The 23,372-nt window shown below is 38.2% G+C and overlaps 2 protein-coding genes across 9 annotated transcripts in view; one reads left to right on the forward strand and one right to left on the reverse strand.

The window, feature by feature from the left end:
- The first annotated feature begins 1,141 nt into the window (after positions 1–1,141).
- tbc1d7 (TBC1 domain family, member 7) lies at positions 1,142–13,333 on the forward strand. 3 transcript variants are annotated; one of them, XM_069190900.1, is made up of 8 exons: positions 1,142–1,482; positions 3,087–3,206; positions 5,133–5,213; positions 9,417–9,607; positions 9,839–9,976; positions 10,658–10,803; positions 11,467–11,596; positions 12,967–13,333. In XM_069190900.1, exons 2-8 carry the CDS (start codon positions 3,095–3,097, stop codon positions 13,051–13,053), a joined length of 885 nt encoding a protein of 294 aa, XP_069047001.1. In that variant the 5' UTR covers positions 1,142–1,482; positions 3,087–3,094; the 3' UTR covers positions 13,054–13,333. The 3 variants fall into 3 exon arrangements, with proteins under 3 accessions (XP_069047001.1, XP_006634529.2, XP_069047002.1); XM_006634466.3 differs by having other exon boundaries at positions 1,143–1,437; XM_069190901.1 differs by lacking the exon at positions 1,142–1,482 and adding an exon at positions 1,491–1,591.
- A 1,063-nt stretch (positions 13,334–14,396) lies between these two features.
- phactr1 (phosphatase and actin regulator 1) overlaps positions 14,397–23,372 on the reverse strand; it is a 125,687-nt gene continuing 116,711 nt past the window's right edge. For all 6 annotated transcript variants that reach the window (XM_015354759.2, XM_015354758.2, XM_015354757.2 and 3 more), the window contains 3 exons: positions 21,934–22,074; positions 19,413–19,489; positions 14,397–19,056 (listed from right to left, as the gene is read on the reverse strand). In XM_015354759.2, the coding sequence (XP_015210245.1) occupies positions 19,041–19,056; positions 19,413–19,489; positions 21,934–22,074 (234 nt within the window). In that variant the 3' untranslated portion in view covers positions 14,397–19,040. The remainder of the gene's footprint in view (positions 19,057–19,412; positions 19,490–21,933; positions 22,075–23,372) is intronic.

Below are 23,372 nucleotides of genomic sequence, written 5' to 3' on the forward strand. Positions count from 1 at the left end.
CAAAAGAAGATGGTAGCTGGTTTCTAACAAACTTAAATTAGATAGTGGCCACGTTGCCATATCATCTGTTTGTCAGGAGGTATTGCATTTTTGAGTCAAATCTCTCACATTTTGTTTCCAAATCAGAAATGTCCAGGCAAACAAAACCTCTATACCAAAACACCATCAATAATCCAGTGAAATTAATGAATTAAGGAACTACAACAGTAAGACCTACTACAGAAGTGAGAGTTCAGTAAATGTTTTGCCTAATTTATTTATCTATTTTATTTTCTGAAACCCTGTTGCGATCATGCATGTACAGTACACACATACATACTTGTATTTCAGCACCTACTGCCATTTGACTACCTCTGCATATTCCAAAGCTCAGTTTTGGATGTTTTTTTAACTCTGTAAAATGTGGCGTTATGAAAGCCCGATAGATCATGAATTGATCATGAATTGACAATCAACTCCGGTTTGATACGAACAGGAAATAATCCGCGAGAGTGCAATGTCTGCTTATTGTGTGCAAGTCAAACTGACTCCGGAACCAACACTTTTAACTTTTAACTTTTAACTCATAACTTATATAACTTCCAAGCTGCCGACAACCCTGCAAAAACAACCTATTAACCAACATGCCCCTTAGCCTTAGTAGTCGGGCACAATTATACACACTGGTAGATCAGCTCAATTATTGTATCACAAATTGTGACCTTCTGCATCAGGGATTGAAAGGTTATGCGGACCACTTATCTTTAATTATATAACAACTTTAATTTATCTTCCCATTGGCAGAGTTGGATTTAATAACCTTAGTACAGTTGCGTGCAGAGTGGTAGTTAAACGCTTCCTTTTGATCATGATTTTTATTGTTGTTAATGTTATCAAGAGACTTACAAATTTAACATGCCTTTTTCTTCAAAAAGAAAGAGAACTCAAATCATGTCGTACAGTAGGCATTTAGCAAAGTGCTCTTAACGAATACAGTGTTCGCTGCAAATCCATGCTGACGCATAAAACAAGAAAAATAAGTAAGAAACTAGGGTATTTAACATGGGGTACAAAAATAGACATTTGTTCTGAGTATTTCTTACCTTAGCAGCAACACGTCAGTATGTTGTCTGTATTTGTTCGCCACCTTGCGGTGATGATAGGAGCCTCTAGGAAGTTTTGATGCTATTCAACGTGTGAAGCCTAATTTCTGATTTAACAGAAAAATATACGCTGAATGGATTATTATAATAAACCCCCTTAAAGATTCTTAAAGGGGACAGCAACGGTCAGCTGCATATTTGTGACTGGATATTGCAACTAGAAAAAAAAAGTATTACGGTAGTTAATGTTTCCGAACACGACGAACAGAGCAACTGGTCGCCCGCCTGCAAAGCTTGTAGGAGGTCAGGAGTTTTCAGGAAAGTGCGGGGATTAAGCGAGGCCTTGTTTTTTAAGGTATATTTTGGGCGTCTGCTCTATTTTTCTTTTAAAACAAGCAAGGTAAAGTTCGATTGTGTAACGTGACATTTATCGATTTACTGTCGTCATGCCCGAGTAAGGGAAATTAAAGGACTTTCTGGGTTAACGAGCCGAAGACGCCCGGAGAAAGGTTGCTCAAATGCTTTTACCGATTGTGGGGTTTAATACTGTAACAGCTCGGCGTTTATTCAGACACTGGTAGATAGTTTCAGAAAACGATGTAATAATAATAATACACTTTAGTCGAGAACTGTCAGTCGCAATTCAAGGCAGATGTTTTTAAGCAAAACCAAAGACGCACCTGGTCTCTATGAAAAAGAACACTATTGATCAAATAAGGCCAAGCACAAAACGAAAGATGTAGCGCATGAGGTACTGTAGATGCTCATGCATGTACAATTCCCTGCTTGGTGTGGGAGATTGCAGGACCAGATATGTATATACTGTATGTGCTGATTTAGGTATTAACAACAGGAAAGTTTCTAAAATCTGCAAAAATGCTTCATGCAATCTGTTTGTCTCCATATGTAGGCAAGTGCAAATGTGACTGGGAAATGACAAGAGATATAAACTGCTACAGCCCTGGCATTTAAAAAAGCATTGAGAAGCAAGGAAACTGTGTTTTTTGTATGGTTGCACAAAGGATGCCTTTAATTAAAAAAAAATAATAATTTGTATGCCTAATAAAATGCCTAATGCTGGCAATGAAATACATTTTATGCCAGCAGGTACTGCTGCATGCTGTATTGTTGTGCATTTGATAAATAAACTTTGATTGGTACCAGTATAAACTGTTAGCTTTTCCAAACAGCATATATCTGTGATAGAACAGAAGATGTATTTAAAGATGTAGGTGCCAGGGAGCGTTAAAATTTGATTTGTTATGGAGCTATTTGTCCATCATGTTTAGTGTTGCCTGATGCAGTAGGTTTTAAAGATAGTATGATGGATGATATTATTTATCTGGAAAAACTCGAGAGGAAACCTTCTCAGAAGTTCTCTGGGGTCATGATTTGATTTTTCACAATTATGAATAATGCAGGGTTGTACGTTGAGGCAGAGGTGAGCACAGCGCTGGGGCCCTGGGTTCAGTTCCTGGGGTGCTGTCTGTGTGGAGTTTGCATGTTCTCCGGCAGCTTCAGTTTCCTCCCACAGTCCAAGGACTTGCTGGATGGTTAATTGTCTTCTGGGAAAATTGCCCCTGGTGTGAGTGTGTGTCCCGCAATAGACTGGTGTCTCATCCAGGGTGTATCCCGCCTTGAGCCTGTTCCTGGCTCCCCACTGACCTGCTTTGGATGTAGTGATTAGAAGATGGATGGACTGATTAATGTTGTATAATTCTAAAGAAATTAACCCCTTCTGCTGTCTGCCTACATAGCCAGCTGTATTGAGGAAGACCCAGTGTTAAGCCTAAATTGTAGTCTTTAAAAGGATCTGACTGCGTAGTGAGAACACCTAGCGATTTTATTTTTCATCATATTTAAGAGATTGTTTTATTTTGTGGTACAATGGCCCAATCACCGTGAGGCCATCGTCTATACAGTTTGTGATGTTTTGATATGCTTCCGGCCAGAAAGACAATTGTTGCAAAACCTGCTTTGTTCATAAAGACTGTTGTTTTGCAGTGAAAGTCATGTCAGAGGACCCACAAAGAAACTTCCGTTCTGCTTATTATGAAAAGGTGGGATTTCGTGGTGTGGAGGAAAAGAAGTCCCTGGAAATTCTATTGAAAGATGACCGACTGGGTAATGTGCTGATCACGGATGTTTGTGTTTTTTTCCCGCTATGTCTGGTCCACTTTAGAGATTTCCCACTTTTGTTATAGAAAACCAGATGTATTTCTGGGCACATTTGAAAATGTTCGTGTTTAAGAATGTTGTTATACAGTATGCAGACAGCCACCACATAGTACCTTCATTGTTAAGATTCCCATTTAGTTTAATGTACAGACTGTGAATCTGTGATACAGAGAATAAATTTACTTTTTAGAAAGCTTTCATTCTCAATGTTGAACTTAAAAATGGTTGAATGATACATTAAATGAAGATAGGCTAATCATTGATAGATGGATACACTAAAAAAACAAATTTCAGTCAGTTACAGGTATGTATTTCCATTGAGCCCTATCTGTACCAGAATAAAATAATATAATACGTTTTGTCTTCTTATAGCATTAGCTAAATCCCTATCGGCTTGTGTTTTTCACAAACTTAAAAATTGTAGGACTGGTATTTCCAAGTTCAATAAAATATTGTTTATACTGGGCTGTTTTTACTGTAAAAATCTGATTAAATCAAGAAGTTCAACTTATTGTGCAGCTGGTTAAAATACAAAATCACCAAATCAAATCCTTTGCAACATGTAATGTTAATGTAATTTTATTTCCTTATTTGACCATGTGGAAGGGTTTGTGTGAGTGAAACCATGTGCCACATAATGACTACATTAAGTTCTGTTCCTCTATGATATACCTTCACCAGCTGCAAAGCATTTTGCAAGGATCAGGACGTTTGAACTTTTAAATCCATTGGTGTAGAAAAAAAATGTGGCACAGTACTGTATGAAGGTGGTGGTTTAAAGAATAAGCTGCTTCAAAGAAAATCATATTGGATAATTTAAAGGCTTTCACCAGATGGGCTAAAGAAGGAATTGTATCTTATCTCTTTCTTCTGAAGCAGTCTGTATATGACTGCCTCCGCACATGAGTAGTTAAGTTAAGGGATTGACCTGATAGGACTGTCATTGGACTGTTGAAAGTATCTGTTTCATTTTGCACTCTACATCATTTAGAGAAGGGACTGATTCATGAGCAAACGTGACACTGGATGAGCTTGATTTGGTCCATTGTGGTGATGGCAAACACATGCCAGTTGTAGTCTGGTTTGTGTATTTAGGCAAATTGTAGTCAATTTACCAAGTGGGTTGAAAGAGAAAAGCTGTTTTGACTATCTGTTCCCAATGTGTAGTGCAGCCTGTTTCCGGGATTTTAATCAACCATTTTACAGGCCTTTTGTAATAATTAATTTTACCCATGGATAAAAACTGTCTTTATGTAAGTATGCATTTAGATAAGAGATAATTAATAAATTACTTTAATTTCAATTTTGATTGATTCACTTAATCAGTTGTAATAATGTTCCTGTGTTAAGCAGGTTTTGGTATTTAAGCTGGGTAATGTCTGATTGTAAATCACACTGACAGAGGCCAAAGGACCAAATCATGTTTGTTATTGTTCCGTTGTACTAGAATAACACTGAAAAAGTTACGCCTCTGCAGAAAGTTTACATACTGTAGATTAATCTAGATGCAGGACTTTTCTTGTTTTTGGGGGTCTGTGCACCAACATGCCTGAGGAGACTGAAACTCACCATGACACTGAATACTATAGAATAACAAGATATACAGGATTTTTCATCAAAACAGAATAGATGTGCTCTAGATGGGCGGTCTACTGTAATGGCAGTGATAGCGCTATATCGCACTTCCCTTTGGTCTGTTTCAATGCAAATTCTGAAACTTCAGGCACATCTTGTATATATTCAAATGTTGTTGTTTTTTTCGCTACACTTGTCTTGAAATGGCCATATCATTATACGAGGCACAAAAGCTTTAGAAATGGAGGATAAATGAGAGTGCGGGACCCTTGTCAATTCCTTGTTTGTTTCCAACAGATGTGGAAAAGCTTTGCACTTTCAGCCAGAGGTTTCCTCTTCCCTCCATGTACCGCATCTTTGTGTGGAAGGTCCTGCTCGGTAAGACCAGCGTTCGGCTCTGGGGGGGTCCTGTTTTTTGTGGGTGCACGGCTCTGCGGGGGTCGTGTTTTTTGTGGGTGCACGGCTCTGGGGGGTCGTGTTTTTTGTGGGTGCACGGCTCTGGGGGGTCGTGTTTTTTGTGGGTGCACGGCTCTGGGGGGTCGTGTTTTTTGTGGGTGCACGGCTCTGGGGGGTCGTGTTTTTTGTGGGCGCACAGCTCTGAGGGGTCACGTTTGCATGGTTCCCCTGCTCAGAGAAAAGTCCCAGCCTTTGAGTGCCGAGTTTATTGAGTTTCTCCGAGATGTCTTTGTTCAATTGAGCAGTGTGTCAAGAAGGGCTTTCCTACCCTTTATGAATTTTAGTTTTTTCTGTGGTACGTTTGTCCATTAAATTATGATCTTTTCCCTTTAAATTAATCCTGTTATAAGGAAATGTCTGTGTTTTAAAAGAGCACAATGTTAAATTTACTTCTTCAATGTAGTTTTATTACATTTAATTTACTTATGACCATTTTCATCACTGTGAAGAGGGCTTTTCTTTCTAGTTATGATGAAACAGAAACACCTTAAACAGATTTTGAATAAAAATGAGCTTTATTTGAAGTTCTTGCTGAGGCGAGACTACATAGGAATTTTACTGATCTGTTATACTGTATATTGTATTAGCGAGTAACCCTGTGTCAGTCATTGCTCTAGACAGGTTTCCAAATAAGCATGCCAATGTTTATGACTGACCCCACTGTGAAAAAGAGGCAAGAGTAATTAAAAAGCTAAAAAACAAATGCAGTGTTTATTATTTGTGGACATTTCCAGGAATTTCTTCTGTCTTAAGACTCAAGAGTTACACTAATCCTTTTGTATTCACTCTGAAAAGATGGGCAGCTTTATCATGGTCAGTTATGACTCTTTTGCATCTCCTAGTATGATTATTATTCTTACAAAATAGAACAGCTAGGAAATTGCCCGAGCCTTATGTAAATGTGAGGCACGCGAGTTCTTAATATTCTCTGGCACATCTCTGGCAATCAAGTAGTAAACGTCTGGTAATCAGAGTCACATGTAGAAACACAAATAATTATAAAGAATAAATAAATCTTTACAACACACCACGCTACACTGTAACACATGTACAGGTAGTAGTAAAAAGTAGAGTAGTAAAATCAGAGTGAAACTTAGAAACACAGATATTTATTAACAGAAAATAAGTTTATATAAAACTTCACGTTCCACAATAACACGTACAGGTCTGTGCATTTCAGAGGCCCTCATCCCAGTGAACTAGGAGAGAACGTTTTTAGTCTGAGGATTCCACAAGTGAAAATTCAGAATTTCCTAAAATGATTAAGACTTCAGGGTCTCCAGAATGTTTAGGTTACTTGTCCAGGATCTGGTATCCAAGACTGACAGAACAAGGTCCTCTTGCATGGCACAAGCATTGAGCAAAGGGTGATGGTGATGTCCCTTCTTCTCCTCTGTTTCTCTTGCTCCCCATCCTCCTCCTTATGGATTCCTGTCTTCTGTCTCTGTGTTTATGCTTTCCTCTATGACTGTCGAAAGCTCCTATGATTTACTGTACAGTTAATTAACCAGATGAAACTGCCAGAAATCCTCTTTAATAATCTGTTTGCCGGCATCTTAACCCTGGAGTTAAGCAGACACCTGAGACCATACCTTTTATGGTCATACCTAAGGCCTTGAGTAGTGCTATCAAAGTGGGAACTGCAAATTCAGTGTTAGATTGTAACATTAATAATAATAGATTTTATGTATGTTTTCCAAAACTCAAAGTACTACAGAATAGTACATGCATAAAACACATAAATAAAACAAATGGACTGTTTACACATAAGTAAAACAAGTATAAAAATAATAGTAAAATGTTCCATGAGGCATAGTTTTAGAGACCCAGTGAGCAATTGTACAAACATTCCTCTTATTTTTTTCCAAGCATCAGTTTCAAAGATATCCTTTCATTCTGTAAAGATGAATTAACAAGTTTAAGTGGTGTGTAATGACTGCTCATGAAGGAAAAATGAAATATATGCATGACATACTGAGGGTATATCTTGACGGGGGCAAGTTATGCATATAATTGTAACAAAATACTATAACCTAAATTAAAAAGGAAAACAAACTTTTGATTTATTTTAAATTGGGGAAAAAAATGGCAAAATTAATGCAAAATGTCTGCATTTTTTAAAACTACACTATGTGAAATTACGATTTGTGCTTGGAAGTTATAACAACGGTTTCTTAGATTTCTTGCAAAATTTGTAGCATTTTTAAAAATGTCAAAGTAATTTTTAATAGTTGGAATATGGTTTCAATTTTAGAAATCTTCAAAGTGTGCGATTTGGGGAAAAAAACATTTAATAAAGGCAGTAATGGAAATATAAGCACAGCAAGTCAGCAAATCAGTGAATTTCACGCTTGTCTTTTTAGGCTAGTGTCAGCAATTATTTGCTTTAATTATTTCTTGCAGATAACTTTATCTTTCATTTTCTTTCTTAAAGCCCCAGTAGTGTGCTGATTAACTGCATCCTATAATCTGTAGTGTGCTCATCCCTTCAGTACTTCCACAGGGGGAGTAAACATTTTAGCAAAAAAAATCTGCAGGATTGGATAAATTATAGATTAAGATCCGTTTTTGTATTATCTAACCATATGCATAGCAATGCAAGTGATGTTCCTAATGATGAAGGAACTGTATGTATTGGAGAAATACTGGCTTTTTAAATGTCTCCTGATGTCTCCTTTTTTCATTTTCTTGGAGACTTTGAGAAAATGGCTGACCTTGTGATTGTTTGGACCTGATAAGTGGAGTTTTCCTGATCAGTTTATCTCTGTTCCCATGCAGTATTGGGGAAAACGTTGTGATTTATTCTAAGGAATAAAGGCTTGTCCAAAAACTAGACACTCTAGGAAACTTTAATTTTTAGATACTATTAATTAAATACTAAAGTTTTTCTCATGATATAAAGTGGCAGAAATCCTTTGACCTACCAAAGCCATAATATGTACAAGAGAGAACGGTTTGATTTTGTATTCTTTCATTAGCCTGATTGCTTCCTGCAGCATTGCTGGTATGAAAGCATGCAAAAGCCGTTTAGATAGATAGATTCCTTTGATAGCCCCATGTATTACTTATATCTCATGCGTTTATGGGTATTTCTTAGTATTTTAAAATATAATGTGCATTCTGGCTGAGAAACTGTTGATGGACTGCTCATGTGCCTGCTATGTACTCATCCACTAGGTGGCACAGATAAGATAAGACACCACTGCCCTTTCTTTCCACATACAGTCATAATTTTAATTTCTTCTCTAAGGGTCGTCCATTGTGTCTTAAGCCGAAACATAGATTTTCACAATGACCTCTCTTCTAAATTTACTGTACATTCAATAATTCTGAAGTATTAATTCAAGAAGGATTTTCAGTTTCATTAATTAATTGATTATATATATTAATTTGCAGTATTGGAATACTTATTTTTGCAAATGTGTGCGTGTCTTAGTAAGAGAGGGAGAGATCAGATATTCAGGTATTTTCTTTTGGGGTTTCTGCAGGTGCTCTGGTTATCTCCTGTCTTCTCCAGGCATGTTGGCTGGGTTCTTTGCCATCTCTGAATTGCCCCTGTGTGTCCTGTGCTGGGCTCATGTCCCCTCCGATTTCAAAGCTTCCAGTCCCACCTGCTGCCCTATCCTTCTGGGACAAGCCCCTGATAATGGATGAATGGATCAGCTGTTGAAGAAAGCAAAGACTTCCGAGACTCATGAAAATGTAGAGAAATAAGTGTGGTGACGAACACAGTCCACCTTGATGGGTTTCTAGTAGCTTCATGATCCACAAATTCCGTCAAACACCTTTCTTTTTAAAGGATCCCACAGGATGTGCTCCAACAGTGTTGCTACAGCCGTGGTTGCAGAGTGTGTATTGCAGTTTCCTGCCCTCGTGTCTCTGGGCTCTGTACCGTTAATGATCTTGAGGGCATCCCCTGAATTGACTCCACCACTGCCCCTGATTAACAGAGGATTTATGAATCTCTAGAGGGTAAAAGGCCACCTTAACAAGGCTTTACGTTTCCTGGTAATGAAGGGGGTTTGTGAAGTGAGGAGGACTGGAGGCCTGCCTGGTCTCTGGCAGCGCCGGGCCTGCTGGTGTGGCGCTGCTGGTAACAGCGTCTTTCCCGCCGCCCGCCTGCAGGGATCCTGCCCCCCCACGGAGACTCACACGCCGTGGTGATGAGTTACCGGAAGCAGCAGTACGAGGACGTGCTGCAGGCCCTGCAGGTCATGCGCTTTGTGCAGAGCTCCACGCCGCAGGTGGAGGTGTATCTCCACATGCACCAGCTGGAGTCCCTGGCACTGCCACGCCGCACAGAGGTCACGCCACTGGTAAGCCACCCAGGCGAGATGTTTCTGTACCGAAAACCAGTTTCTTGATTTTTTGTGCAAGAAACCTCTTCCCCTGTTTGTTGTGTGAAGAACTCTTAATACTGTGATCGTTTCTTTGGTCGATGCAGCTGTCTTAACTTTCAGGTTGAGCCGCGGGCTTGGTGCTCGGTTTTGAATCGTTCATGTGTATGATAGGATGCGCCTCTCTGATGTGCCTGTGTTGGTTCACAGGAGCCAGAAGCGGAAGACTTCCTTGCAATATCCAGAGCCATGGCGAAGATTGTGGAGAGCAGTGTTGATTGTTACTGGCTCATCAAATGCTTTGTTAATCAATACAGCAACAAGTATGGAGATTCCGTACCTCACCTGGTGAGTTCAAAAGTTCTGACCGGATTGACAGGAAGCATGCTACATTTCACTCTTGAGGAAGTCACCCACAGTAGATTAACACCGAAATCATAAGCGATAGGTTTTTGCTCTTGTTATTTTTCATTGTAACTTCATCTGCTTATTCTCTTTATGAAGGATGTCTTAGTTGAAAGGTTCCATCTAAACGAAATTGTGATTATTTTGAGATGTTGGTTGATGGGAGAGTGCTAGAGATAAACTGTGTGTGTGTACAGGGTTTTGTTTGGTCTCGCTTGTATGTTCAAGCCATTTGTGATTTGAATTCCCGATAACCTAGGTTTGTGGAGTTTGCTGTAGAAATATTTGCTGTAGGGAGAAAGTTTGCTTTTGAAAGGTTAGACATTACTGTAGTTAAGCAATCTCGCTGCATTATGAAAATGTACAGAGGCTAATGGTTGACATCATCTGCCGATAACGTGATCCCTTAACAAAGAGTTTAGTGTGTTTTGACCAATAAAATTTAAAACTGAAAGTTTTTTTAGACTTTCTACTGCATCACTTCTGTAAAAGCCTCAGAAGAACATTTTTCCTTAATCTCTTTTTATGTTACAATTTTGGATTAAAATAAGGCTATATTGGGTTAATTCAGCAGTTAAAGAACTGATGTAGACATATCTAAAATAACATTTACATCTCCTCCAGCCAAAGAGCCTTGAGCACTTCTTAAGCCTTGAGGACAGCAGACTCCTGAATCACCTCCGGACCTGTAATGCAATGAGCAAACTTCCCTATAATCTCTGGTTCAGAAGATGTTTTGCAGGATGCCTGCCTGAGTCCAGCTTGCAAAGGTAAAAATAAATCCCTAGATTCTCCAAACCTCTCAAACAAAACTTTCTGATGGACAGTGCAGATATTTTTGTCCTTTAATATTGATTGACATTTTTGGAGTGTAAAATTAATTCCTGTTGTTAACGTAAATTTAGAAATTTAAATTAAATTAAGAGTTCTTCAAAGCCCCCAATCAGTTCTAGATTTGAAGTCTGAACTGGAGTGAAGACACTTTCTGTAAATCAAAGATATACTCATAATTCAGTCCTCTGTCAAATGTGTTTGTACCAGGCGAGAAATATCAGCATTGCCTGATAAAAGAAATATCAAGCATTTTAAACTTCAAAACTCTTACCTCACTTTTGTTGCCAAGTTCAATTACAGTATATGGACCTCAGTGTTCCTTTGTTTGTAGCATTTAATAGGTTTCTCGTAATTGTATGCAACTGACCTGTTCTAATTTTAGTAATGTTTCCCTTAATTATTCTGCTTTCCCAGATAAAGGTGCCATCTGGGTTTTCTCACATCTCCTTTAGAATGATTTGCAGAAAGTTATGTTCTAATTTGTTATAGGACACAAACAAAAAAAAAGACAATTTTATTGCATACACGAGTAATAGTTTGTGCTGTTTAAATAAAACTATACATATCATTATAATATGATTTTTTAAATTCTCTTCTAGGGTGTGGGACAAAATAATAAGTGGTTCCTGCAAAATTCTTGTTTTTGTTGCTGTGGAGATATTACTGGGCTATAAAATCATGCTTATGGGAATGAATAAGCCTGAAGACATCACCCAGTTTTTGGAAAATGTAAGTCTTTTGCATAACATTCCCTGTAATAGTGCAATAATTTGTTTTTATAGGTACTGTAAATGTTTTAATTAATACTCTTAATTAATGGTAAATGTGGATGTTAATAACAAGGAAGTCCAAAATCCAATAACGCTTCTTTAAATTAAGTCTTTAAATCACTTAGTCTCCAAAATTAACTCAAAAATTGTAGCTAAGCTAATTAAGTTTAATTTACTTCCAGGGGGCTTATGAATCAAGCTTAATGGCTTGCACCCCTACCATCTTCTGCACAAATCAGCTCAATTTATTTCTGAGATAATCTCTTTATTAACTCTTCTGCTTCCTGGGATTTGTGTTGACTCAATCATGGTGTCTTTAAAATGGTAGTCCACATCTGGGCAGTGTGCTGCCCTGAGGTTCAAAATGACAAACTCAGTTGTCTTTACATTCTCTGCCAGAGCTCACTGAGCACATGCAGCTATTTACAATTTGTACACTGAGAAGACATGCTGATGATTGAATAGTATCGTTCCCTGGGACGATAAGCAGAGTAATTTAAGTTATATGATTCATAAGAATTCACCCTAGATAGTGAGTGATTGGTATTTGAGTTAGAGTCACCACATTGAGTTCATGAAAAATCTGTATGAACAGCCATACATACAAAAAAAGACATGATTTTAATGAATACAAGAACAGCAGTAGACATAACTATGCTTGGCTTGAATAATGCAGAACACCTTTGTGGTCACCTTTCCTAAGGAAAATCTTTTGGTTTGTGTTTTTGTTTAGATTTTCTGTGATTTTGCTTGAGGTCAGTATTTACATGTATTAAGTCCATCAGACCCAAGTCAGATCTTAAAATATTGTTCAGAATGAGTAACCTGGGTTTATGGCTTATCACTAATGATATTGCTCATCATTTGATCTGAAAGTGTTTTTGTACAATAAACCAAGTGGACAATATAGTCCGAGTGAATGAAGTAGTGAAAGCAAGGAACAATCTTTTGTCCTGTACGAAAAATCACATGAATTGTTCATAATAACGTGCCCTTTTGGGGTATTTTTCTGTTGGTGGGGGTGGGGTGACTAAGACCTCGGAAACAATGAACATATTTTTGCGATATTACATTTGTGTAGTCAGATGAGCTGTTCATGCTTGTCTGATTTGTCTGGTGGTTTCGCAGTGTATTCCTCATGGAAACCACAACTGAATCTCGCAGAAGAGGAGTCTTCTTATCCTGATTCCTCAAAAAAACCTCTGTAAATCCTGAACAAAGTAAAGCATGATGTCAATTAAGTCTAGGCACAGTGTGATTTTTTTTTCTGTTTTATAAATAAGAAATTTCTGGATATGTGGCTTCTCACAGTCTTATGTTCTCCTGCAGATGCCCCAAGAAAACACAGATGCCATCGTCACCAAGGCCATTGATCTGTGGCACAAACACTGTGGGACTCCTATGCACTCCGTGTAGCCCTCTGCACTGAAGGCAGGAGGATGTGGGACCACACTGCTGTGTGCACAGACATCAATCGCAGACGGAAGAAGGGTTTGGTCAAGCAGCGCCTGTGGACCTACAGCAGCTATTTACAGTTCAGAACCATACTGTCTAGATGCCTTATACCTGTAGGAATGAGCTTTTTCTTGCAGCAGGCCAGGAGCATGATGCTTGAAACGTACTGTATACCGTTTATCTTCGGGCTATGAGAGCAGGGGCTTGGTTTCAGCTGTAAATAAATATAATGTGTCATAAATTGTTTCCTCCCCCTTTTTTGTTCTTGCTTTTTCCCCCCTCCCCCCCCCCCCCCCCCACTTACCTGCTTTCCCAGGGTTTTACATAAAGCGTCATGGAGGACAGTAACTTTGCAGCTACAGTGAAGGGGTCTCTCATTAAATGTTCCTGGAAGCTCAAACAGAGCTTGGATATAACCCTTTCTTAAGAGGAAGACCCTTTCCTCAATGTTACCTTCTCTCTGTGCGTGTTGGCAGTAAGAGTGTGTTATTGAGTCTGTCTCGGTAAAACCTAAGATATTCCTCCAGTCTCTTTTCGGGTTCTGGGTATTACTACTGTGTTAAAAGTCAGTCTCAGTCATATACTGCTTAATAATGTTTGTCGTTGGGAGTGGGTCACTTCTAGACCTCATCTTGTGAAGCTCAGTGATGCTTCAAATCGCTGTCTCTCTATAACCTGTGCTAGGTTCTCGGGTCATTCAAACAGGTTTTCCTTTCCGATTTTCCTGTACTTTGCCAATTTTCCTCGGTCCTTACACAAGAAGGGGACCCATAATGCGGCTCACTCCCTGCCTGAAGGGTGCTCTGTTGTGTTTGCGCCAAGAATAACACTTTGCGTCCAGACCAGAAAGCTCAATGTTTGTGTATGTGTCATCAGACCAAAACATCATCTTCCACCTTGGCAGGGTTGTCAATTGTATGAACAATGACTCCAGTCTCGGACATACAGTCTGTACCAGCACCTGTACATATACTTACAAACGTTTCAAAGTCTCTCTTGGCTTCACTGTGGCAGCCCGAACCAGTTTCCTGCTGCTCAGTTTAGCCTCATCTAGAAGGTGTCTATGTGGTAAGATGCACATTTCACTTCTTAAAGTTTACAAAACTGAAAGGATCATTTCCCTGTGCTTAAAGGGATAAATGATCTATTTTAATCTGTGCCTTGCTGCCAGTTCATCCTTTGTTTTGAAAGTACCTTGATCTCCATGGTTGATAAGTCAGCCATCTTGGTGACCCATAATGTTAATGTCAGATAGGAAATAATGTCAATGGTGGAAATGTAAAATTAAGACCAGAGAGCAATAGTTTTAAATAAGGTTTCTTTATAAGAAACTGCATACATCATTAAAGACAAACAATAAGTTAAACAATTACATGCAGTTTCAGTCTGTACAAAAAAAGTTATAACATATTTAGAGACCCAGTTAATTTGTTATTTACAGATTTCATACACCCATAGGTTTTCTTTTTTTGTCTTAAATTACAATACTGGAAGAATACAGGGAGACGGTCACAGCATTCACTCCTATACGAAGACAAACTGTACAAACAACATTTCAGAGATGGATTTTTCTCCTGTTGGACAAACACATGAGAACATAGACTGGGTTTTGTTTTTGTAAACCTTAATCTGTATAAAGCATTCATGTGTGTTACTTCTAGTTTGTTATATTACTACAGAGCCAGTCTGAAAAGAATTTTGAATGGAGAAATAATGCCTTTTTTTTGGCGATTCCAGGGATTATAAAATAGCCATTTGTTTAAAGAATTGAAAACCATCTTGCAGTGCTCCAAGTTAAATTATGCATGGTAGTAAGAGTTCAAACTAGGGTCTTTGTGAATACCAAATTAAATGTTCTGGAAATTCCATGTCTTGGGTGATTCTTCACATTCTTCGGACGTGTGCAGTACCTGACATTCAGGCTTAGTCTTTTCTAACCCTGGTTAGTTCAATGTAACTAAATATCTTCTCACACTCTGACCTTGTTTTAACAAAAAAAACTCATTTTTAAATTAGGTGTTCAAAATGCGGTACACTATAATTGATTGCACAAATGTGATAATTTTGCAAAACTTGCATGTCTGCAACTTGAGTTGAGTGGGTAGTTGTACTGTTACACAAACTAAGTTAAATGGAATTATAGTTTCCCTTGCTTTCCCAGTATGCAAGACTCAATAAAAATGATTGCTACAGTAGAAGGGGATTATTAATACAGCAGAGAGCCTGGTGTACAGTGTACAGTTACAGACAGTAATGAAGTGCTGAATGCCTGTCTACCAGTGTAGATCTGCAAAGGTATAGGGAAGGTTCAACTTTGACTAACCCCTCACTTTATAGGTTACTCAAATTTACTTTATATAATAAAGGCTTTTCCTCTTCAGTGTGAGGACGCACTTGGAAAATTAAAGCTGGATCTGTCACTTATCCTTAAAGCACTTCAGATTTTTAAATGTAATCTTTTAAAAACAGATTCTTCTGTAGAAAAGATGTACAGGGCCAGAATATTTCTTGTTTGCATAAAGGGAGGATTTCGAGTTCTAATTTTAATTGGCTATTTCCCTTTAGGAGTCAGTCGTAAACGTTTCTATTTCCCTTTGGGCAAATTGTGTGCTGTTTTATCCATTTTTATTTTGTTTTCTTTATATGAAAATACAGTTTCCTGTTGGTTATTTTTAATCAATTGTCAATTATTCCAATATTGAGCCACTGTTCTGGCTTTCATTGAAATAACTAACAGAATGTTTAATACTAATCCTTTCTGTAACCGCACGTCATTAAAACTCCCTTTATGAAAACTCATTTCATTTCAGTCTCATTGATTCATACATGCTGGGAGAAAATCTTAAAATCAATTTGATCTTAATTCCTAGGTTTGATCCACAAGATCCTAAAATAAAGAACCTTAGATTTTGTCAACACCTTTAAAAAACAGCTGATCATCTACTGGGTAAACATATAAACTGTTAACATTTGACAACATGGCAGCCTTAACCTTTTTTAGAAGGGTGGTACATAAGGGTCACTATGAGCACAGAAAGGAAAATTTGGGTAACAGCGTGGATACCCGAGTTACACCAAGAACAAATTGAAAAGAAGTTTTAAAAAAAAGATGCCACAAGTGTGAACACATCATATGAAATATTATTAACGGAAAATTCCCATTCATACTGTTCAAGTCTTCAGTGAGTTTTTGGTGTAACTGGGACCATATGAACAAAGCATTAAGGCAGCCAGTAATTCCCTCTAGCCTTGAAAGTGAACATCCGCACATGGGAACAATATTCTCCCTTAATTTAGAAATCCACACTGAAGAACGTGATTAAACATATAAATTGCCATAGCAAAATGGCCTTTTCTATGATTTCTGTTTTTGTCCCGTAAAAAATCTCTCAACTTCACTGGCTGTTAGAGCCATGATAATACCTGAAATTAAAAGTGTAGGTTTTAGCACATCGCATTAAAGTGAGACAGTCACTGACTTCGTGTACGAGGAAATCGTACAAGTTATTGCTCAATTTGCGTTTCTCAGTCCTGCAACAACATGTCAACACTTCTGGTCTTTCTTTAGAAATGTCACACTTCTACAGACTCTGCTTCTCGATCAAGCAGCAAAAATCCTCCTCCCCTAAAACTAGTAACTGATTTCACAGATTATAAATGTTACGGCACAGTACAGCAAAAGTCCAAATGTTTAATGCTGAACACTTTGATTATTATTGTGTCTGCATTTCTCTTCTTAGAATTTTAAGAAAGTGGCTACAGCTACTGGTTTCTTTGAACAGAAAGGACAGTTATTATTGGTTAATCCCAAAATAGTAACATATTTTAAAAGTCCAGTCGAGTGAAACAATTTAAAACTATATAAACTGAATGATACCAGGAAATGGCAATGCATGTTTATGACTGTAAAAAAAAAAAAATCACTCAGCAAGATGAATGCCAGCTTGATTTGTTATTAGGTTGTATACACTGCAGATTTATCTCACCGTATATCATTCATGAAAATTTGTACCATTGTGAAACGGAATAGGGACCAGCATGGTTTTGAAGCTGTTAACCCATATCACAGAAGGGAAACCCGCCACCATTTTTTATCGAATAAATCACTTGCCAATCATATTGTACAAACTTGTCTCGTAATGGAAACTTTTAGGATAATGCACTGTAAAACATTTTAAACATTTTAAGTCCATTAGTCTGCATCTCTCTGTCACAGGACGGAATTATGTTTAAACATTTATGGTGGGAAAGGGTAAAGATGTTTTAAAAAGCTGATGCTTTTTGCTAGAATGAGATGCCCAAAACATAACTAATGCTACATACAAGGAAGAGAGAGATTCTTGTGGAAGAGAAAATTGCAGTAAAATCTTTTGGTGCAATTACATTTTTTTTCCCCAACTATAGTGCCAGCTCTTGGACTTTCCCATTGTCGATAGGCTAAACATCTATTGCTAACACTGTACACGTTTAATATTTGATTTTAAACTGTCCATGTTTTATGTATTGATGTTTGCATTTTTATGAAGTAGACTTGAAATATCCAGTGGCACATTTGTCATATTAGGTAAATAAAATGGCTTTTCTGCCATAATGAAGAGCCAAAGAAAGTGATGTATAATCCTGCTGGTAGTCTAACACATGGTACCTCTCTTTATAGTCTCTTTCTTTCCACCGATTTCTCAATGGTTATTAATAATTTATTTGGCTGATGCTTTTATCCAAAGTGACTTACGTTTGTATCTATTAATACAACCAGGAAGTTTACTGAAGCATTATAACTGAGGTGCCTTCATCAGGGGTGCGACCGCTGTGCCCCCCAAAATCTAAACCCACAGCCTTCCAGTTACAAGTCCAAAGCCCTAAACAGGTATGTGCCATAAAACATCGGGAAAAGGGACTAAACACATGTTTATAATTAGTCACACAACATGTCATGGAAGCTGAACGCTATAAAAAATTCAAATCAAAATGTATATTGTTTAGAAAACCTTACATAAAACTTTGGCTTGTGACCAGTATATTTTCATCAATATCCATGTCACCTTATCCTGTCCTTTCAATCTCTTATAGAATGACTGCGCCAAAGGAACATTTTAGATAGCTAAAATAACATCTCTGTACTGAAGTATAAACATGATATACATTAAAAAAGGCAAACAAATTGTCTGCACGCTTGTTTCACAGTTAGCAGTAAATATCATCAATAATATTATTACTGTTTTAATAAGTAGTTCTACTAGTATTATTGAATTGTGTAATTCAAGCTGCTCACCATTCACCTGCAGTTTAAGAAAGAATCGTAAATGGTTGACATACAAGCAAGTGCATGAAAACCCTTCTAGCACAGTATGAGGAAGTTCGCAATATTGCACAGGAATCCAAAAGCCTTGAGCTGCTGCAGGTCTGTCACAAGCACAGTCTCAGGACTTTTAAACTGGAGACCTCACCTCTCCTCTCCGGGGCGAGAGCAGTCTGTGACTTGGCAAAGCTGGCTTAAGCACATGACGCACGAAGGTCTACAGATGTCTTTAGCGGAGGAGATGGAGCCTGGACCTTACTGTTCATCCAGGACCAGGAAGGAAAGCTCTCCCTGCTGCGGTTGACACTGTGCGGATGAGTCCTGCCGGACAACGGGCGAACACAGGCGCACGTGGGAGTGGCTTGAAATGGTAAGTCTGTGATCCAAAAAACGTCTACAAAGCCATTCAGTGATGGATGTGGCTCGTTATCTGTTGCAACCCCCTGCCAGGGAGCTCTGGGGGTTAGCAAGTCTGTTATTGTGGCAGTAACCATCTTTAAGTTTAGTTCTGAATGTTACTGGTACTATTCAGGGGTAGAAAGGCAATTCAGAAGACAGCTTCACTGTTGACATGGGCACCTGTTATGATCCAGCACTTAAGGTTCATAGTGGGAAAAAGCCCACACGGTAATCTTCGAACAGTAGAGTTCTACGGTCTGTGAAACCTATAATAAAAATAAGGATGCATAGTGTTAAGAGGGATAAAATGGTCTGCTTCATTCCCGTTGGTTCTGCTGACAAACTCCTGCAGAAATAACAACCCATTCACATTAAACTTGTGTTCACTCTGGGAAGTCTTAGTTAGGATATCATATTCACTATGAAAGAACATGGCAATGTCTAGTAATATACTGTAATTATATTCTGGGACAAAATATGTGCTGCATTAAAACCACTGACAGTGTTTCCGATCAGTGCATGCAAATACGCCTCAGCTGACCAGCTAGTCATGTCATCCCAAGATGGAAATGGGGCGCAGAGATATTCTCCAGCTTGCTGTAAGAAACGTATCCCCCTTTACCTGGTTAGATGGCGACTCGACTCGTGCACTTCCATTTCAGTGCTCTTGAATTCGTTTAGTTCCTTCCGAATGGCTGCCTGAAAGCAAAATGGATCATACAGTCAACACAGGAGAGGCACACAGATCAGGCTAAGAAAAGCCGTGCTTAGAAAAAAATCGTCTTAGACTCCTAGTTTCTGGATGGCAAATAGTGCTGTTATGCTGTCGGGTCACAATGCGAGACTGGCTTAATTTAACCAGTTAATTTAATTTAATAAATCAATAAATAAAATGTGTAATTTGTCTTGTGTTTCTATGGGTCTTTTCTGGTCTTGCCTTCTACAGTACAGTTAATCTAATCATTTCACTGAAGCTTCATTTAAAAGTCAACTAAACATAATGTACCTGTAATTTATATTAATGCAACTTTAATATTTTAATACTGTTTTAACATGCTTAACATTTCAACTCTAATTGAGTACGTTTTAGAAAACAATAACACAGAGGCAGCTTAAACACATTTAATAACTGCAATAATAATTTAATATTACAACAGAAATCAATACTGATCCATTACCATCATTTGTTTGGACGCATATTTATTCCATAAACTTAAAATACTAAAAATCTCGCTCTGTATGTAGTAGGATTACCTGAATCTTAAAAAAAATACCTGAAAGCTGTTAAAGGGTGTAATCCACCTGTTTGTGGCATCTCGTAGAATATAGATTTAACATGAACAGATATTCTAGAAATGACACAAGTGGAGCTGTGAAAGAATATCACTGTGCTGCAGGAAGTACTCTTGGTATGGACAACTCAGATGGCTGTAACTCTGAAAAGCACTGTGCATTTCCTTTTCTGCAGCGTGATGTAATGTGACAGCTTGACCCAGTCCCACATACTGGATGACACAAATTAATTTGGCCCCACTGCCTAAGGCCTTGGAGTCTTGCGGTTTCATCTCTCATTTTATGCAACACAAAATCCGGCACCAAGGCCCTTTCCATTAATTTTATATTCCCGAGCACTATGTCTGTTGCTCCAATATTCATGGAAGGTAGGACTCCTGCAAGCCCCCATCACATGACTTTCAGATGCATTATTTAACTCACTCGTTGTCTCGGTCATTCCGGAAACCAGACAAAGCCATGTCAATATCTATATGCTTGTACTTATAATGTGGTTATTGTAAATAGGTATCATTCATTTAAGCTATTGCTTTTTAAGTGGTGGACAGTAGGGTATTTAAACAGGCCCTCATGTTGTAGCAGACTAGTCTTGCCCTGGCCTTTGGGTGTATCCTTGTCTGTGTGCTGTTACAGAGCTCTGGCGAGTGTAGGCCCACTCTTCAAGTATTTGAGACTGCTGGCGGGGAATTCTTGGGAGAAAACAAGTTTATTATTTCGCAGATTGTATTTTTTTTGTAAATATTTTTCCTGCACCAGAGCACTAGCCAAGGGTCACTTTTTGCGCTGTGCTTCTGTCCGCAAAATGTTTGTGTGACTTCTGTGACCGCTCCTGGACTTAATGCCAGGTGGTTTATTCACAATTCCGCTGTAAGTGATTAAGTTTCATAAAATGGTTCTTTGTACGTTAGTACAATGGGCCTCATTAAATATTTCTGTGAAACATCCCGAGGCTTAAAAACAAAGAACCCATTTGTAACTGTCCCCATAGTTCTGTATCCTATGAGATACAGAAAATTGAAACATTTAAAATACCGGTTAAAACTTAAGTTTACAGGACTTTAATCACTTCTTTCTTGAGGAGAGATAAGGCAATAGTTCAATGCAGTATTTTGATCTGTGTATGTAAAGGGTTTATTCTAAATCTGGTTACATTTTGTGGCATTTGAAAACAAGACAGATATGTTTTGTGAGAAGTATTTACATAAAATGAATGTGACATTTATGCTGAGTAAGGCATATAAACTGCTTGCAAACATTTCCATATACACCAGAGACAATTGTATGTCTCTGCTCTCCGTCACTGAACTGCGCTGACGTCTTGCAACCCTACACCAAAATCTGTCCAAAAAAGCAAACAAGTAAATGTAACATCTGTAACCAAATGTATGTCTGTAAATGTTTACAAAGTTATGATGCATATTTTCCTAATATTTTCAAGGCAGAGAGCAGAAATGTAGAATGTAAAAGTCACATTTCTGTTCAATTTATGACTCAGACAAAACAAATTCTGGTTGAATCTTGCCTAAAGTTCACTATCTGACTGAGGTACCTTACAGAGACAGATGTGCCCATGTGAGCCCCTATTATTACTTACAGACAGGGGCCACTGAGATAACTCATTTACAACTGCCACAGGAAAGTGAAAGCAAGCATGACCTTTTCTTTCACATTAATGATCTATTTATGCATCTCTTATTGGTTTTTGAATGTAACGTACAGTAGGTTGTATACATAATGCTACTTAAAGTGTCTGCACTGCAAGCTTTAAAGCAATATAATCTGAAAGCTCTGTGAGGATCTACACACTTTTGCAAGGCACTGTGTGCATCGGCCCCGGTGGCCTTACTTACTTTGTCAGCTGCTGTGAGTCGAGTCCAGGGCTTGTCTGCTCTCCGATCGTAGTCCTGGGCATCAGCCACTTCCACGTAATCACTGAAGCGTATCAAGATCTTCTTTTCCCGGAGCTCCTCTACTGTAGGCCTCTGGCTGAGCTGAAAGAAAAAGGGTATACTACAAATGAGTCAATTATAATTTTTGCACATCTTAATTCATCCATCACTCCAAGATGCTACAGTGTCTATACAATTATTTCAACCTAAATAAAAGCTGAAATGAACAAGAAACACTAGTGCAATAATATAAACAAAAGCATAACCCGCTTGTTTCTCAAGACCTGGTGTCAGTGTGAGTAAAACAGTTTAGCAATACTAGTGTTAGCAACACTAGAAACCCATGAAGTTCATTTCTTCTTGAAATCGGATCTCTGTAAACCTGACAATGAAAACTCAAGCTCTCAAGAGTGAACAATAATAAACTGTCAGATGAACACAATGTCGCATTTTGCCTTCAGTATCTGTATTTATTTGAATTGATCAATGCAGAGCTGTATCATTTTAGGCATTTGGGATTTTGGATGTCAAAGCTTTGATTGTTAAGATCCTTAACATTGCTGGAATAATTTGCTGTAGTGGGTTAATGCACCTGCATTTGACACAGGGTTAAAAACAGGACCAAGATGACAGATACGAAAGAGGTCTAGTGCTTTCTATTGAGTCTCTATTGAGATTAATTTAAATTATTCCAAATCGGTCATCTAGCCATTACCAGAAAGCCACTTATTTTTGTGTGATCACAGCCACTGAACATCTGGGAAGGCGGGACTGCATAGTGGAGGACACCCTGAATCTAACCCAGGACCCAAGAGCTATGAACCAGCAGAGCTAAGCAATGTGCCACCACAACTACAGCATATACTGTACAAGGAAAAAACTAAAATATTTTTGAAGGCGCACAGAAAACTATTGCTACTTCTAAAGCACAATGCTCAGAACAATGTGTACAGATTGTATCAGGGGATAGGAGCTTAAACGATAAAATAAGCTCTTCACATCAAGAAATGCCGGCTAATGTGACACCAATTGAATTGACCCAGCTAAACATTTTTCTTATTCTACGAAAAAAGGATTTAACAAAATTTCCAAAACGAATTTTCAGTTCACATGAAAAGCAGGTTCAGCCTTACTTGTTTTCTTTGTGGACCTTTTTTTGCTATGTCACTGTGGCTCTTTCTCAAGGAGGAGAAAGATGTTCAATGTTACTAGATGTGAAAGCCATTTCAAGAAATCAGTCAACTTAGATTATACTGACAGCTGCCACAGACCTTTAGATAAATACAATCCTCTTGGCAATTACTTAGATTATTATGTCTTGCTTCCTGCAGGAGTCACAGGGTTGCAACCACAAAATTGTATTTTCTAAATATGACTTCATAACTGTAATCTGATAATAA

Source organism: Lepisosteus oculatus, chromosome 6 (assembly GCF_040954835.1).
Source record: "Lepisosteus oculatus isolate fLepOcu1 chromosome 6, fLepOcu1.hap2, whole genome shotgun sequence".
NCBI classification, from domain to species: Eukaryota; Metazoa; Chordata; class Actinopteri; order Semionotiformes; family Lepisosteidae; genus Lepisosteus; species Lepisosteus oculatus.